General features: G+C 46.8%; 3 protein-coding genes across 7 annotated transcripts; all 3 read left to right on the top strand.

The window, feature by feature from the left end:
* Positions 1 to 67: 67 nt before the first annotated feature.
* NEDD8 (NEDD8 ubiquitin like modifier) lies at positions 68 to 9,549 on the top strand. Its single transcript, XM_032404831.1, has 4 exons — positions 68 to 340; positions 8,338 to 8,385; positions 8,551 to 8,633; positions 9,186 to 9,549. The coding sequence occupies exons 1-4, from the start codon at positions 323 to 325 to the stop codon at positions 9,280 to 9,282; spliced, it is 246 nt and encodes an 81-aa protein (XP_032260722.1). The 5' UTR covers positions 68 to 322; the 3' UTR covers positions 9,283 to 9,549.
* A 761-nt stretch (positions 9,550 to 10,310) lies between these two features.
* On the top strand, positions 10,311 to 11,761 carry LOC116632845 (magnesium-dependent phosphatase 1). Of its 4 annotated transcripts, none has more exons than XM_032404827.1 (6): positions 10,311 to 10,415; positions 10,529 to 10,589; positions 10,659 to 10,769; positions 11,100 to 11,207; positions 11,299 to 11,384; positions 11,565 to 11,761. In XM_032404827.1, exons 1-6 carry the CDS (start codon positions 10,379 to 10,381, stop codon positions 11,654 to 11,656), a joined length of 495 nt encoding a protein of 164 aa, XP_032260718.1. In that variant the 5' UTR covers positions 10,311 to 10,378; the 3' UTR covers positions 11,657 to 11,761. The 4 variants fall into 4 exon arrangements, with proteins under 4 accessions (XP_032260718.1, XP_032260719.1, XP_032260721.1 ...); XM_032404828.1 differs by having other exon boundaries at positions 11,299 to 11,394; XM_032404830.1 differs by lacking the exon at positions 10,659 to 10,769.
* Positions 11,762 to 12,183: 422 nt separating this feature from the next.
* CHMP4A (charged multivesicular body protein 4A) lies at positions 12,184 to 15,946 on the top strand. 2 transcript variants are annotated; one of them, XM_032404819.1, is made up of 6 exons: positions 12,184 to 12,321; positions 13,809 to 13,958; positions 14,045 to 14,222; positions 14,639 to 14,753; positions 15,166 to 15,301; positions 15,734 to 15,946. In XM_032404819.1, exons 1-6 carry the CDS (start codon positions 12,291 to 12,293, stop codon positions 15,790 to 15,792), a joined length of 669 nt encoding a protein of 222 aa, XP_032260710.1. In that variant the 5' UTR covers positions 12,184 to 12,290; the 3' UTR covers positions 15,793 to 15,946. The 2 variants fall into 2 exon arrangements, with proteins under 2 accessions (XP_032260710.1, XP_032260709.1); XM_032404818.1 differs by lacking the exon at positions 12,184 to 12,321 and adding an exon at positions 12,330 to 12,788.
* The last annotated feature ends 554 nt before the right edge of the window (positions 15,947 to 16,500 follow it).

The following is a 16,500-nucleotide window of genomic DNA, read 5'->3' as shown; positions in this document are numbered from 1 at the left end:
ATGATGGGAGAAGTAGTTCGTTCCGACCCTGCTTTCCAAGCGCCGGCTCGCTAGGGACTCTAAGAATCGCGGAGGCGTCATCTCCGCTGTAACTAAACCGCCGCCTTCTTTTTATTTACGACGCCACCAAAACGAAACGCAGGAGCATTCCTGAGCCTTTCGGGAACCCGGTGGAAAGAAGGTGGGGGGAGGGAGGGGTGGAGCCAGGCAGTGACCCGGAAGCAGAAGTGACTCCCACAAGCGGATTGCTGGGGAGCGGCCGCGGCGACCACAGCGGTAGAAGCAGCAAATTATCTGCGTGCAGCTCCAAACTGGGAAGAAGATGCTAATTAAAGTGAAGGTGGGAGCACCTCCAGCCTTGCCAAGACGCTGTGGTACTGGGCTGGCCGCTGTGCCTTGCGGGAGAAGCGGGGAAGGAAAACCACGCCTTTCCCGAGCCTGGAGGGTGCTGACAGCCTCAGGGCTCCGCGCGAGGGGTGATGGGAAGTAGGGGGGCCCAAGAAGGCTTTGAGGGCTGGGTACTGGCCCCGCCAGACGACCCCGGGGCCTCTGCGGGTCCTGCTTTCTCGCCAGGACTGTGCCATGACCCAGAAGGAGGCCGCCTTTGTCCGGGGTCTCGCTGTGCTCGAACCCCCGCAGTCATAGAGAAGGCCAAGCAGCAGTTTGGCTCTCTTTCTCGGAATCTTGGAATAAGCTGTAATCTCCATTCTGCATTGCCCTCCTTACCTGCTTCTCCCAGCCCGTAATGCAGCTGCTTCCAAGCACAACACAAAAACTTTAGCCTGGGGAACCGGGGGCCTCTGAGGAGCTAGACTGTGAGCCTTTGCTGGTTGTCGCCAGTGTGCGGTATCTCAGCCAGGCTTCAGGAACCAGAGCTGGGAGTGTGTTCAGTCAGCACCTGCCTTTCTGAGCCGGGCCTCCTGGACTAGGCTCACTTCCTTGGCTGAGGCAGGTTAGTTATCCGTGCCCTGGTTCTTGGTACTAGCAGCGTTTCCTTCATCTCCAAGTCTCCCGCGGTTCCTCACCGATTCCCAACCCTCATTAGTCCTATCTGCTATTGCTTCTTTCGTACCTTCGGACAGAGAGACAGAAACTAAAAATTGACGCAGTGCAACGCTAGTTTGGCCTTTTTGCTGCTCAGTTTGTTGTTATTTCATCAGCTCTTTAGTGTGTTTACCGTGGTTAACAGCCATTCTTAACCTCTTCAGTCTTTCCAGACCACTTCCCTAGCTGAGGATTGAGGCCAAAGAGCATGTTAAAAATCATGGTTTTTCAAACTTTGAGTAGTGACTAAGAGAGTCACTAATTGTAAAATCAATTGAATGGGTCGCAAGCAATATTAAAAGAAATAAAATAGAAATATCAGGGTATTGTTTCACGAAATTTTTGTTTTCATTTTATATGTATTAAACACATGTATGTGTTATTAGTACATATGTATTTCTTAGTGTGGGTCACTGTCAAAGTCTGAGAAACACTAGAATGCTTTTGGATATGGATTCTCACATCCTCTTAGTCAAAGAGGAGGTTTTTACTCTGAGTTCAGGGTTTTGTAAACTTTTTTTAAAAAAAAGATTTTATCTATTTGAGAGAGCATGAGCACAGCAGGGGAAGGAGCAGAAGGAGAAGGAGGCTCCTCGCTGAGCAGGGAGACAGACTTGGGGCTCCATCCCAGGACCCTGAGATCATGACCTGAGCTGAACGCAGACGCTTAACCGACTGAGCCATGCAGGTGCTGGGTTTTGTAAACTTTAAAAAAAAAAAATCTCAAAAAACTTACCATGTGTGATGTGCTCTGATATTTCCAGTTCTGTTCTAAGTCGATTTCATAACCCACTGATGGGTTGAGACTTACAGTTTAAAAAAACAGTGTGTTGTGGTTGGACTTCTCAGTTTGAAAGCACTTTTAAGAATCACCTGGGGATCTAGGGCGCCTGGGTGGCTCAGTTGGTTAAGCGACTGCCTTCGGCTCAGGTCATGATCCTGGAGTCCCTGGATCGAGTCCCGCATCGGGCTCCCTGCTCGGCAGGGAGCCTGCTTCTCCCTCTGACCCTCCCCCCTCTCATGTGCTCTCTCTCTCTCTCATTCTCTCTGTCTCAAATAAATAAATAAAATCTTTAAAAAAAAAAAAAAGAATCACCTGGGGATCTTGTAATGCTGATTCTAATTCGGTGGGTCTGGGATGAGACCTGAGATTCTGTAGTTCTAACCTGCTCCCGGGTGATGCTGATGCTGCTTGTCTGGGGACTACACTGACTAGCAAGGTTCTAGATTTTGTCTCTTTGAATCCATTTTCGTTTGGTATTTCTCTAAAATTGTCAGTCTCCTTTCCTGAAACACTTTCCTTTGTGCCTCCGCAAACAGGTTTCTGTGTCCTTCATCTTTCTCTCTTTTGTAGGCTGCATTGTTTTATGATGTTAAGTACGTATGAAAACAATTAGCTCTTCCGTTACTATACAAATGATAGGTTTTATTAGGGTTTCTTTGTGAATTCTTCAACTGTCATCTTCATGTAGCTGACTTTTTCCATATCTCTTTCTGCAGTCCTTTACAACAAAATCTCTCCTGATTTAAATCTTCTCTTGATGCCTCATCTCTGTCTTTCTAAAATTAAATACATCATCTTCTGCCTTAGGCCATCGTCCCAGTATTCATCTCATATACTGATCCCGTCAATCTACCAGGTATCTGGAACTCAGTTCTTTAGAGTCATTGTTCACTTTTGAACCTAATTTTTCCTTTGATAACCTCTTTTTTACTTGATTTTCTTTCCATTCTCATTACCCTTATTCTGGTCTAGGGTCTCATTAATTGATATCTTTATTTCTCTGTAATACCTCCAACCAGGTTTTCCTACCACGTACCCCCCTAACTTTTAGTCTAAGCTTGAGACACGGCATACAAAAAATCATAGTGTACACGTCCTCTTTAAATTTCTTTGTCATCATAGTATGCCCTGACCCCACATCCGGCATCAAGATCTAGAACATTTTCATCCCTACCCTGTTACAATTCCATAGGTTAGTTTTGCTTGTTTTTTGAATTTCATATAAAAGGAGTTATAGAATATATAATTCTGTGTCTGGGTTCCTTCACTCAGCATTGTGTTTAGTTGTCATATCTGTGTAGTTCCTTCTTATTACTGTGTAGTATTAACGTTGGATGACTATATCACAATTTGTTTATCCATTTTCCTGTTGATGGATGTTTGGGTTGTTTCCAGTTTCTGGCTATTAGGAAGAAGGTTTCTATGAACAACATTGTTATACAAGTCTTTTTTTTTTTAGATTTTTATTTATTTGAGAGAATGAGCAGGGGGAGTGGCAGAGGGAGAGAGAGAAGCAGGCTCCCCGCTGATGAGGGAGCCCAATGCGGGCTTGATCCCAGGATGCTGGGATCATGATCTGAGCTGAAGGCAGATGCTTAACTGACTGAGCCACCCAGGAGCCCTGTACAAGTCTTTTTGTAGACATATGTTCTCATTTCCCCTCGATAAATACCTATTAATGGAATTACTGGGTCATGTGGTAAATATATGTAAGTTTAAAACAAACTGCCAAACAGTTCTCCAAGGGGTTTTACCGTTTTACATTCCCACTTGCAATGAATAAGCATTTCAGCTGCTCTGTACCCTAGCTAACTTTTAGTCATGTCCATCATTTCTATTTTAGCTTTTATATTTATTTATATATTATTTATATATATATATATATATATATACACTTATATATTATTTATAGTGGGTGTGAAATGTTAATTTCATTCAGGTTTAAATTGATGTGATTTTCACCCACCATAGCACTTTGTCATCATACCTTGTGTTTGGATAGTAATATTCAATATGGCATTTCTGTTTATATTGGTTTGTTCTATTAATTTTATGTCTCATTGTTTCTTGGTCATAAATCTTCACTTGAAAAAGATGGTTTGCAAGGGTTGCATCACTTATTTCTTTTATATCCCCTCCAGTGCCTAAAGCAGTATGTTGGGCTTAGGTTCATCATTGACTTGCTAAACAGCATCCAATGTATTCCACAGTGACCAGATTTGGAGGAAGAAATGCAGTATCAAGAGTATCTTTTTAAAATTGTTCACGTTGTTACTTTGAATTTTAATTATGGACAATTTCAAACATATTCAGCAGGAGAGAGAAGGATATAATGCACCTCAGCTTCAAAACCTATCATCTCAGGGGCGCCTGGGTGGCTCAGTCGTTAAGCGTCTGCCTTCAGCTCAGGTCATGATCCCAGGGTCCTGGGATCAAGCCCTGCATAGGGTTCCCTGCTCAGCGGGGAACCTGCTTCTCCCTCTCCCACTCCCCCTGCTTGTGTTCCTGCTCTCGCTATCTCTCTGTCAAATAAATAAATAAAATCTTTTAAAAAGACAAAACAAAAACCTGTCATCCCATGGCCAATCTTAATTATACTCACCAACTCTCCTTACCTGATGTCATAAGAAGCAAATCCCAAATAGCATAGCATGTGTTATTTGTATGTATTTCAGTATTTATCTGTAAAAAAGGACTCTTCTTTTTTTCTTTTTTTTTGCTCGATCCCAGGACCCTGGATCATGACCTGAGCCGAAGGCAGATGCTTAATGACTGAGCCACCCAGCCGCCCCCAGTCTTAGAGTTTTAAATTTTACAAACTATATATATATATATATATAATTATTATTATTTTTTTAATGTCATTAGGTCCAAGCATCTTACCCTTGGGAGAGCAGTTCTCTTAGGGTCCTTTTTTTTTTTTTTTTTTAAGATTTTATTTATTTACTTGAGAGAGAGAGCATGAGCAGGAGGGGGAGAGGGAGAAGAAGAAGCAGACTCCCGCTGAGCAGGGAGCCCAGCAGAAGCGGAGCTCCATTCCAGGACCCTGGGACCACAACCTGAGCCAAAGGCAAACACTTAACCGAGCCACCCAGGTGCCCCTCTTAGGGTCCTTTTTACTCTTTAAAATTTTTTTAAGTCAGAATGAATATTTGTTTATTATTATTTGTGTGATGAAGTATATTTTTACTAGAAATTTTATTAGTGCAGATAAAGGGATAGTTACCCTTGATAAACCCTCCTCTCAGTCCTACTCTCCTCAAAGATAATTTTTTTTTTTTTTTTAAAGATTTTATTTATTTATTTGAGAGAGAGAGAATGAGACAGAGTGAGTACATGAGAGGGGGGAGGGTCAGAGGGAGAAGCAGACTCCCTGCCGAGCAGGGAGCCCGATGCGGGACTCGATCCAGGGACTCCAGGATCATGACCTGAGCCGAAGGCAGTCGCTTAACCAACTGAGCCACCCAGGCGCCCCTCCTCAAAGATAATTACTGTTATAGGAGGTATGTGTGCTTTTAATCCTTTCTTCTATGTGTGTGTGTGTGTGTATAGCTACATACGGAAAATGATACTTAATCATACATTCTTTAGATCTTTCCATGTTAATGTATAAACCATTGCATAATAAATATATCATTCTGTGGATGTAACCATAGTTTAATAGTTCTCTTATTAATAGGTATTAGGCTGTTCCTGGTGTTTTACAGTAAAACTGTTCTGTTTAGTAATCACGTTCCTCTTGGAATATGTGCTCAAGTTTCAAGTTTTTCCTTCAAGTTAGTTAGTCTAGAAATAGATTATCTGCTTGAAGAATCTTTGCATTTAAAATATTAAGATCAGGGTGCGTGGGTGGCTCAGTCATTAAGCGTCTGCCTTCAGCTTAGGTCATGATCCCAGGGTCCTGGGATTGAGCCCCGCGTCGGGCTCCCTGGTCTGTGGGAAGCCTGCTTCTCCCTCTCCCACTCTGCCTGCTTGTCTTTCCTCTCTCGCTGTCTCTCTCTGTCAAATAAATAAAATCTTTAAAATAAATTTAAAAAAATAAAGTATTAAGATCAATAAAGTGAAGTAATTTATGGATGACACAGAATTGCAAACTTTTCATTTTGTCAGGAAAAAAACCCCCACCATATATTGTTTCTATCATTTCATAAAAGGACATTTAAAAAAAATTTTTATTAATTTTTTTAAAGGTTTTATTTATTTGTTTTAGACAGCAGGGAGGGGCAGAGGGAGAGAGAATCTCAAGCAGACTCTGCTGAGTGCAGAGCCTGACTCAGGCCTCGACCTCACGACCCTGAGATCATGACCTGAGCCAAAATCAAGTCGGAAGTTTAACCGACTGAGCCACCCAGGCACTCCTGAATATGTTTGTTTTACGAAAATCTCACTGTTGTCATTATTTTTCCCATTTTACCATAAATTTTCACACAGACCAGCTTGGATTGGGCCAATGAATCTTGAGAATCACTGTTGTAATTTATTCTTTTGCACCCAAACAGATAAATCTAAAGGAGTTACTCTTGCATTTAAAAAAAAAAAAAATTTTTTTTTAAAGGTTTTATTTATTTATTTGACAGAGACACAGCGAGAAAAGGAACACAAGCAAGGGGAGTGAGAGAGGGAGAAGCAGGCTTCCCGCTGAGCAGGGAGCCCGATGCGGGGCTCGATCCCAGGACCCTGGGATCATGACCTGAGCTGAAGGCAGATGCTTAACAACTGAGCCACCCAGGTGCCCCTTAAAAAATATTCTTAGTACTGAACTGATTCTCAGGTTGAGAAATTAGGTCCTAAGTACTGAATACCATAAGTCGAAACTTATTTTGTGAACCTATCACAAGAGCATACATCGGGTCCCAATGCCAGACCATTGAGACTGAGGCAGTACTGAGTACAGAGTTTTGGGGTTTTTTGTTGTTGTTGTTGTTGTTTTAAAAAAAGGCTCAGGCTCTGGGGTCAGAGAGTCTGTGTTTGGGTCCACACGCTCCTTTTGACTTCATAGGCATGGTGTTTAACCTATCCAGGCCCCATTTTCCTCTTTTATAAAATGGTGATAGTAATAGTATATATCTCATGGATACTTACAAGGATTCAATGTATTGATGCTCAGTGGAGTTTCTGACTGTTGGAAAGTGTTCGTTAAATGTGGGCTATAATCATGACATAATCATTGGTGTATTTAGCCCTTTCACAAATATTCATTGACTGCTTATATGTCAAACTGCTTTGTGCTTAGATTAAGAAGATGAATTTCTGTTTTTTAGGAAGTTGGAGTGTAAATTAGAGAGTTTGACACTTAAGCAACTAGCAGTAGGTATTAAAGTGCACTAGGCGGCGCCTGGGTGGCTCAGTCATTGAGCGGCTGCCTTCGGCTCAGGTCATGATCTCAGAGTCCTGGGATCGAGTCCCACATCAGGCTCCCTGCTCAGCGGGAACCTGCTTCTCCCTCTCCCACTCCCCCTGCTTGTGTTCCTGCTCTCGCTGTCTCTGTCAAATAAATAAATAAAATTAAAAAAAAAAAAAGTGCACTAGGGACCAGTTATCAATTTTAAAGAGTCCTTGAACATTTGGGAAAGAGTGAGAGAGGGTATGGCAACAAGGAAAACAGGAGAAACAAAGAAATGCTCTTAAATCAGATTGTGCTTGGTGTGTTTGTGGTCTGGATTACTGTAGAATGGTGCAGATAGAGTTTTAAGAGCAAGGATGAATGGGAGATTAGATTAGATGAAGCACAACATTTATAAATGTATAATCAGTGTAATTATTGTATGTATTATCAGCAGCCCGTAGGCTGTGGAAGAAGTCAAGAAGACTAGAGCTGCACTTTAGTAGAAGTCTGGAGAAAGAGGAGAATAGAATGTTAATTTTAGTGTTACTTAAAAAGCTGGGGGTGCCTGGGTGGCTCAGTCAGTTACGCGTCTGACTTTGGCTCAAGTCATGATCTCACGGTCCTGGGATCGAGCCCTGCATTGGGTTCCCCACTCAGTGGGGAGTCTGCTTGTTCCTCTGCGCCTCCCCCTGCTTGTGTACTCTCTCAAATAAATAAAATCTTTAAAAAAAAAAAAGCTGGTCAGAGGTGGTCCCTGGTGTCTTTGAGAATTCTTTGAATTATATGAATGTCAGTTTCTAGCTTTGATACAGGAAACAAGGGCATCCTGATTCAAAGGCATGCTTTCCTTAGGACATCTCTTATTGCTGTCTCATCCAAAGGAATGCCAGTATTCTCATGGATTCTAATGGGGTGGGGGTGGGAAGATGGGGGGTAAAATGACCTGTAGGATGAGGAGGGTCAAATGATTCATAGCATCTTGCCCTATCAGAGCTTTCTACAGCCTAAAAGTGTTTGATAAATACAGGTTTGGGTCAAAGCCTTCTGATTCTTCAAAGCAGCTTTGCTGAGAATGAGCTTCTCTTGGAAGTTGTAGATCCCCAGGGACCAGGACAGGGTGTTTTATCTAGAAGACAAATTGTGTATTAGGCTGCAGGACTCATGAAACCCTTGCCTGTTTCAGACCCTGACCGGAAAGGAGATTGAGATTGACATTGAACCCACAGACAAGGTAATGTATGGCCAGTACTTCATGCCTGTCTCCCTACATGCACATTCATTTGGAAATGCTGATGAACTTAGTCCTTTTCGCTCTCATGCTGTCTGCATAGCTCTTGTTCTTTCCACTTCCATGGTTTTACCCCATAGCAGTCCCTGACTACTTGTACCCTTAAAGGTGGAGCGAATCAAGGAGCGTGTGGAGGAGAAAGAGGGCATCCCCCCACAGCAGCAGCGGCTCATCTACAGTGGAAAACAGATGTGAGTTTGACATGGATATGAGGTGTGGCAATCTTACGTGACGTTGAGGGAGCAAATACTGGAGGAGGAGCCTCAGATCCTTTGGTGATTTGGTGAAGCCTGTGAATTCCTTCTCAGAATAAGATTTTTGCAGACATAAAATACATAGATTAACAAGAGCAACTATATTGAAATATAGTTCTCAAAATACTAAAAACAAATTTGTGATAATATATATGGTTTATTAATACGTTAAGATCTAATGGGTTTAATTTACCATAATTTTGACATATTTTCAAAATACTTGCAAACAGTTGTAATATGATATGAAAATATCCAATTTCTGTTAACAGGTTACCCATGTTGCTAATACCACTGTGGGTTTTTTGCTTGTTTTCAAAATTAAAAGAAATATCACATTTCAGTTAAGGGTCAGTAAAAATAAAGATGTAATTTTTTTTTCATCTGAGTTCATAGACCAGGAAAGACTCAAGAAACCCAGTGTAAGAATCCTGTTCTAGATGGTATTTCTAAGGCCTTTTTTTTTTTTTTTTTTGCCTTCTTTTCCTGCAGGAATGATGAGAAGACAGCAGCTGATTACAAGATCCTAGGTGGTTCAGTCCTGCACCTCGTGTTGGCTCTGAGAGGAGGAGGTGGTCTTAGGCAGTGATGGACCCTCCCTCCATTTTACCTCCTTACCCTGTCGCTCGTAATGAGGCATCATATATCCTCTCACTCTGTGGGACACCAGAGCCACTGCCCCTTCTCCTGGATGCCAAGTCTTGTTTGGTGGGAGACCGTGAGGATGCCAGGATGCAGGGTTCCTGGCCCAAAGGGCCCTTGCTGCCTGTTGGGTTTTAGTTTGCAGTCCTGTGTGCTTCCCTCTCTTATGGCCACGTCCCTAGTTGTCAATAAAATATTTCCTGACCTCCTGGAATCTTTCTTGTATTGCACAAATGTGACTGAAGTTGAAATGGACCCAGTACACACTCATTTACACCTCTGAAGAAGTAGGGCAATGGGAGGGAATGTGCCCTTGGGGTGGGGGATTATCAGACTCTAGGAAAGTCTACCCAAGGTGGTGTGGAGCCAGTTCTTACCAGCTCAGGAGATCTAATTATTGGCATCTCTTACCAACCCCTTAAGTGATTTCATGCTGGTAGCTTGAAATTGGCCTCAAGTAGCAAATCAGTCCCTCTCCCCAAACTGGTTGTTACACATTTACCAGTATACTACTGATGGGGGTGGTAGAAACCAGGACAGTGAATTCTCTCCCATTGTAGCCCTCCTGGACATTTGGGCCTGGTTCCAGAAAGGCCTCAAGGGCTTTACGGACACTACATTGTGGCTAAAATGCTGCTCGGGGCTCTGGGTTCTATACTGAACAGAAGGCAGGCCGATTTGGAGAAAGGTTGAGGAGTGACAAGCTATGGATCACTTAGGTCTCAACTGGTAAGAGAAAATGAGAGCGGTGCCAGGCGAAAGGGCTCCCTTCCCCGGCTTCTCTAGTTTAGCCGACTCCGGCCGGGCTGGGTGGAGTGGAGGAGTAAGGGAAGAAGGTGTCTTGGAGAGGCTGGAGCACTGTGGTCCCCCCGGCGGTGGCGGTGGCACTTTACTGCAGTCCTTCCCCCGCTCCACCATCAGAAGGCGCTCTTGCGCGGTCTCCAGGCAGACGGCCGCAGCCCCGCGCGGCGACGCTCTAGTCGCCGTTTCTCTAAGGCAGGCGGGGCGGCTTGCAGCCGCGAAGAAAGCCTCGCTTGCCCGCCATGGCGCGGCTCCCGAAGCTGGCGGTCTTCGATCTGGGTGAGGGGACGGGCCTGGGGAGCTTCGCAGGGCGCTCTCCTTTCCCAAACGGCAGCGGCAGCTCCCGAGGCCTGCGCGCTCCGAGCCTGAGCCCTCCCTCCGTCCTCCCGCAGATTACACGCTCTGGCCGTTCTGGGTGGACACGCACGTAGACCCCCCGTTCCACAGGAGCAGGTGAGGCGGCGCTGGGGAGGCCGGCGCCGGGCGGGGCGGGCCGCAGCTGAGCGCGCTCTCGCCCCGCAGCGATGGGGCCGTCCGGGACCGGCGGGGCCAGGCCGTCCGACTGTACCCAGAGGTGCCCGACGTCCTGCAGCGGTTGCGGGACCTTGACGTGCCCATGGCGGCCGCTTCACGGTGAGGAGAGCGACTGGAAAACGCTGCCGGTCTCACGCTGAGAGACGCAGGCAGGAGACGTCTCGCGTAACCCCGGGGCTACAAAAACTTCGGCGGGGCAGATTTGCATGTATTTGCATATCGTTGTCATTGGACCCTCTCCTGTGCCTTTAATTTATTAAACATTAGCTCAGCCGCCGCCTGTGTCAGACGGGAAGCATAGGGAGTTGAATGAGGACCGAGGATGCCTCCCTATCCTGGAAAACTAGCAAGTTGATTTCCCCCCTGGTTAAATATAACTTGGCTTGCAGCTCTGGCCCTCCGGATCCCAGCTATGACACCTTCTTGCAGGACAGGGGAGATCGAAGGGGCCAACCAGCTTCTGGAGCTCTTTGACCTTGACAGATACTTTGCTCATCGGGAAATCTATCCAGGCAGCAAGGTCACCCACTTTGAGAGGTAGGTGGAGATAAGGGTAGAAGTGGGGAGACCAGAGAGGCTGAAGGAGCTAAGAAGCCAGCGGGGCCGCTCCCTGCCCCTCCTTGCACAGGTTGCAGCGGAAGACTGGAGTTCTTTTCTCCCAGATGATCTTCTTTGATGATGAGAAGCGGAATATCGTAGACGTCAGCAAACTGGGTACTGAGTGGTAAGATTAGCCCTTTGGGGAATGAGGAGAAAGGGTTCGGATGCGGGGTTAGGTAGGTATGTACGGGATGGATAATTTGCATGACAATATTTGGGTGACACCCAAAAAAGGTGAGAGGAACAACAGGCCTGATGAAATGTGGCTTTTTTTTTTTTTTCTTTCCTTTCTAGGAGTTACCTGCATTCATGTCCAGAATGGAATGAGTCTTCAAACCCTAACTGAAGGACTAGAGACATTTGCAAAGGTCCAAGCTGGGCCCTGAGGTCCAGTCTTGTGGATGAGCCTCATTTGAGGCATAAAACTTAAAGGAAATCAGGAAGGCATTCTCAGATGTATTTGTAAATTATTAAAGCATGTTTGTGTGTGACAGAAGAAGTCCTGCGGCATGTTTCTATTCGTCTAGCGTTGTAGCCGGCCTCGCCTATCCGGAGGCGCCAAGAGCAGAGCGCGCGGCATTAGTCTTCATCAGGTTGGGCCATAGAAACTTGTGGCACACCCGACTGTGACCCCCCCCTTGTGCTCGCCCCATCCGCACTCCGTTTCCTGAGCTCTGCCAAGGGCCCGAAGAACTCTTCCACTGGCCCCAAGCAGTGGGACGCGCGACCCTGCACACTCCCTTCCAGGAAAACAAATACTGTGTTTTGGGGTGGGCGTGCGGCGGCCTTTTTATAGCCCAAAGTGAAGCGGCCGCTTTAAGTGGAGCGAGTGGGTTGGGGGCTGGTGGCTCGGGTCACGTGGTAGAAGTGGCCTCGTCGGCTCCAGTTGATGATGTCGCGGCGGTGCCCCAACGAGGGATTGGCCCAGGCGGGTCTCGGAGCGCCGAGGCCGCACCCTCCCCGAGCAAGGCGGAAGTTGCCCGACGCCGTGGGGCGGAGGCGGGAGAGGCGAGGGTGGCGATGAGTGGGTTCGGCAGACTCTTCGGGAGGGGTGAGCCGGGGCGAGGCTGGCCGCGGGGGTGTGGGGGAAGGCCGTGGCCGCGGGCTGTCCCGAGAACCCCATGCGCGGCCCAGCGAGGCCTCCTCACGTGCCAGGAGGCCCCGCCTTGTTAGGGAGCCAGGCTCCGGCTGCCTCCCCTCCCCCGCCCCAGAGAGAAGAGCTGGGGGCCGGCCGGGACGGGAGCGGAGGGTCCCCACTGTTCAGGCGGGGGGGAGGGGATGAGTTTCTGCTCGTCCTCATCTAGTCCTTTCCAAAACACTGGTGCTTCCTTTATGCTGGCCAAGAGGGCATCTGAGGTGATGAAGAAAGATTGCCTACTTAAAGCGCCTATCTGGTGGGGCAAGACAAGCCAAAACTGACATATCCAGTGTCATGTAGCAACTCCATGCCGGAGATGGACCTACCACCCAGGGAAGCACAGAAGCAGCGCGGGGGGGTTGTGAGCCAGAAGGCTGGAGGTATGCCGGGTGGAGAATTGAGGTTGTCCAGGAAGACGTAACTGTGTGCAAAACAGGCAGGAAAGAGTATGGTGTGTTTAGGGGAACGGAGTGTGTGTGTGTGTGTGTGTGTGTGTGTGTGTAGAGGTAACAAAGGCCAGATCAAGAAGGGCCTTGTATGTCTTATTCAAGTTTTGGATTTTATCCTGTAGGCAATAGAGAGTGTGGAAGGATTTTAAGCAGGCAAGGGCCATCTTTTTTTTAGGAGTGCAGAAGATGAAGGGGAAAATTGAGATCAGATTTTTTTTTTCTCTAGCCCCTGTACTTCATTCAGTTTGATCCTGTGGAGTCAGGACCTTGAGCATCTGCTAGGACAGCAAGTGCAACAGTGATTATAAAAAGTGACCAAACTATGGTGGGGATGTAATAGTGGGGCGGCTGTGCATGTGTGGGGGCAGGGGGTGTATGGGAACTCTGTACCTGACACTCAAGTTTGCTGTGAACCTAAAACTGCTCCGAAAAACGAAGTCTATTATTTAAAAAAAAAGGCCTGGAAATGACTTAAACGGCAGCTGGGAATAGCAAACGAATACTGGATTTGAAAGTCATACTGCCACATTTCGATTACTCCTCTATTCTTACTAGCTGTGATTTTATTTATTTATTTATTTGACAGACTGAGACACAGCGAGAGAGGGAGCACAAGCAGGGGGAGTGGGAGAGGGAGAAGCGGGCCTCCCATGGAGCAGGGAGCCCGATGCGGGGCTTGATCCCAGGACCCTGGGATCATGACCTGAGCCAAAGGCAGACACCCAACGACTGAGCCACCCACGTGCCCCTAGTTGTGATTTTAAACAAAAACAATTTAACATCTTTGTGCCCTTTTCCATATTTGTAAAGTGAAAATAGTACATTCACTGCAGAGAGTCCTTTTGGGATTAACAATAATGCAGTCAAGCGCCTAGCACAAACTATGCACTTAGTAACTGGTGGCTAATATTTTTCCTCCGCACAATATGGGCCTGCTTGATTGGACTCCAGGGAAGAAGGAGAAGGGGCCAACCCCTGAAGAGGCAATACAGAAACTGAAGGAGACAGAGAAGATACTGATCAAGAAACAGGAGTTTCTGGAGCAGAAGATTCAACAGGAGCTACAAATGGCCAAGAAGCATGGGATCAAGAATAAGAGAGGTAATGGGGGAGAGGCGCCGGTAGGGTGGGCCCAGGTGGGAAGCGAGGGCTTCTGGCTCTGATGTTCAGGGTGTGTGCTGGGTCAGCCGCCCTGCAGGCTTTGCGGAGGAAGAAAAGATTGGAACAACAGCTGGCACAAACCGATGGGACATTATCCACCCTGGAGTTTCAGCGTGAGGCCATCGAGAATGCCACCACCAATGCAGAAGTGCTTCGTACCATGGAGCTTGCTGCCCAAGGCATGAAGAAGGCCTACCAGGACATGTGGGTACGGGGGGAGGGAAGCAGGGGGCCCAGGCGCTGGGGAAAGTAGCTTGGTATTGTACTTTGAATGTTAAAACCTCTCAGAATGTGAATTTACATTATAGACATGCCTATGACAGCTAGACCTCTGTCGGTCTCCTTGCTTCCTGTAAGATCTCTTTGCTGGCTAAAGCATTATAAGGAAGAAAGATGATTTAAGACGCTTCAGAGAGGGAAGTGCAGCCTATCCTCCCCGGTGTGGCTTCTTACCAATCCTCAGGCCCCCTTGCCTCTGTACAATTTCCCAGGGACCTCTTCTACCTGATAGCTGTGGATTTATCAGCCTGAGGCCACAGACAGGAGGGGCTTCACTCAGGCAAGACAGGAGAGTCAGGAGGGTTGTTGCCTGATTTCTTGGCTGTATATCTTGTTCTCAGGGACATTGACAAGGTGGATGAACTGATGGCTGACATTACAGAACAACAGGAGGTGGCCCAGCAGATCTCGGATGCCATATCTCGGCCTGTGGGCTTTGGAGACATTGTGGATGAGGTGATTGGGACTGAGGGGTCAGGGAATATGGGAGAAAGCAGGAGACCAGCCAGAAGGAATGCCCAAGAGAATCATGGGGCAAGTTTGGGGCAGGAGAGGGACTCCAAAAGTGGTATGTTTTTGGAAGTAGAAGTTCCCTTTCTTCATCTTTTTTTTTTTTTAAAGATTATATTTATTTATTTGAGAGAGAGAGCATGAGATCACGGGAGGGGAAGGGCAGAGAGAGAGGGCAGAGTCCTAAGCGGACTCTGCTGAGCTTGGAGCCCAACATGGGGCTCGATCTCACAACCCTGAGATCAGGGCCCTGAGATCACAACCTGAGCTGAAATCAAGAGTCGCACGCTTAACCAGCTGTGCCACCTAGGCGCCCCTCATTTCTTCATCTTAAACAGTTTTATTGTTCCATATCCAGGATGAACTGTTGGAAGAGCTAGAGGAGCTGGAGCAGGAGGAATTGGCCCGGGACTTGTTAACTGTGGGTGACAAGGAGAAAGAACCCCCCCTTGAACTGCCCAGTGTACCCTCTACACATCTGCCTGCAGGACCAGGTACTCAGGGCTATTCTGTTGTCTTAAGGACTTGAGGAGGTGGGATAGATACGGGGAAAGATTATTCCTCTTACATCCTGCTTCAAAGGAACCAGGCAGAGAGGGCTGCTGCTACCGTTGCACAGGTTGTTGACTGCATAAGGGCACCTGGCTGAACAAGAATGAAGACTAAAGTCCAGCTTGTGCCTCATTCAGCAAGCTGGGTACCCTGGTGTAGGGCTGCAAGTTCTGGGAGAGAGAAGCACATTTTCTTAATTTGTACAAGGGTGCCCTGGGAGTTAGCAGCAGCCCAGCAAGCAGAAGGACCACACCTTTAGGTTCTTTGCTGGGGAAAGAAAATTCAGCAGACTTTCAGTGTTCTAGCAGGGGATTGTTGGAAGTTGCTACCGCCCTAACGTTTCTTTCTTTCTCTGGGTATCCTTGTCCCTGAAGCTCCTGAAGCAGATGAAGATGAAGAAGCACTAAAGCAGTTGGCTGAGTGGGTATCCTGATAAGTCTGGGCTTGTTTTCCCAGTGCTGCCTTCATTGGTCTCTTTTCCTTAAGTGCCAAGTGCTAAGCTAAAGGAACATAGCCTTTTGGGGAGGTCCTGCTGAGGGTGATAGTGTGACCCTGCCTGAAAAGGGGTTGTCGCCCTCCCCTCCCTGGCTCAACTCTGAAAAAGGACCTTGGTGCAAGAGGAGCCCCTGGGCTCCCTTCTCTGATAGCAGTTACAGTGCCCTTGTTCCCAATAAAATCGGGCAGATGGAACCATAGTGCTTATACTGCCTTGTCTACACCTGAGACTCTTCCCTGGCCTTTGGAGCTTTGTTTCAAGCGTTGAATCACAATGGGAGTAATGAAGGGAATAACGAAGTATTGGAACAGAGAACAAATGGGAGTTGACAGTATCTTGACCTACTATGTTCTAGGTAGGTACTATTTCATCTTTCAAGTTGGTTTGTCCTAGAGTTGCCTAGTGCTGAGGTTCAGCACAAGTACTAGTTATCTTAGACCCATATGGAGCTGTCTCTGAGTCTTCTCTCATTGCTTTCCCCCAATCATGCCTCTGCCCAGACAGCCCCATGATTTACTACTCATTTTCCTTTTGCAAAGCCCATTTTCAAGGACAGGGAGGGAGAATATAGGGATGAAGGAGCAAGTAGCTTTCCTTTATTCAGAACCCACAGTAAATAGGCTTGTTTGAACTGTCATTTCGGTT

Source organism: Phoca vitulina, unplaced genomic scaffold (assembly GCF_004348235.1).
Source record: "Phoca vitulina isolate PV1807 unplaced genomic scaffold, GSC_HSeal_1.0 scaffold7, whole genome shotgun sequence".
In the NCBI taxonomy this organism is placed as follows: domain Eukaryota; kingdom Metazoa; phylum Chordata; class Mammalia; order Carnivora; family Phocidae; genus Phoca; species Phoca vitulina.
Note: the sequence above shows the minus strand (reverse complement) of the source record. Positions and strands in the feature narration are given on the sequence as shown.

Bases quoted from the DNA above. Each gene is read 5' to 3' on its own strand.
- NEDD8 (XM_032404831.1), top strand. The intron at 8,386-8,550 runs GTAATGTATGGC...GTACCCTTAAAG, and splicing joins ACATTGAACCCACAGACAAG to GTGGAGCGAATCAAGGAGCG. The intron at 8,634-9,185 runs GTGAGTTTGACA...CTTTTCCTGCAG, and splicing joins ATCTACAGTGGAAAACAGAT to GAATGATGAGAAGACAGCAG.
- LOC116632845 (XM_032404827.1), top strand. From the start codon at position 10,379: ATGGCGCGGCTCCCGAAGCTGGCGGTCTTCGATCTGG. The intron at 10,590-10,658 runs GTGAGGCGGCGC...CTCGCCCCGCAG, and splicing joins CCCCCGTTCCACAGGAGCAG to CGATGGGGCCGTCCGGGACC. The intron at 11,385-11,564 runs GTACTGAGTGGT...TTTCCTTTCTAG, and splicing joins CGTAGACGTCAGCAAACTGG to GAGTTACCTGCATTCATGTC.
- CHMP4A (XM_032404818.1), top strand. From the start codon at position 12,716: ATGCCGGAGATGGACCTACCACCCAGGGAAGCACAGAAGCAGCGCGGG. The intron at 13,959-14,044 runs GTAATGGGGGAG...GTGCTGGGTCAG, and splicing joins TGGGATCAAGAATAAGAGAG to CCGCCCTGCAGGCTTTGCGG. The intron at 15,302-15,733 runs GTACTCAGGGCT...TTGTCCCTGAAG, and splicing joins ACATCTGCCTGCAGGACCAG to CTCCTGAAGCAGATGAAGAT.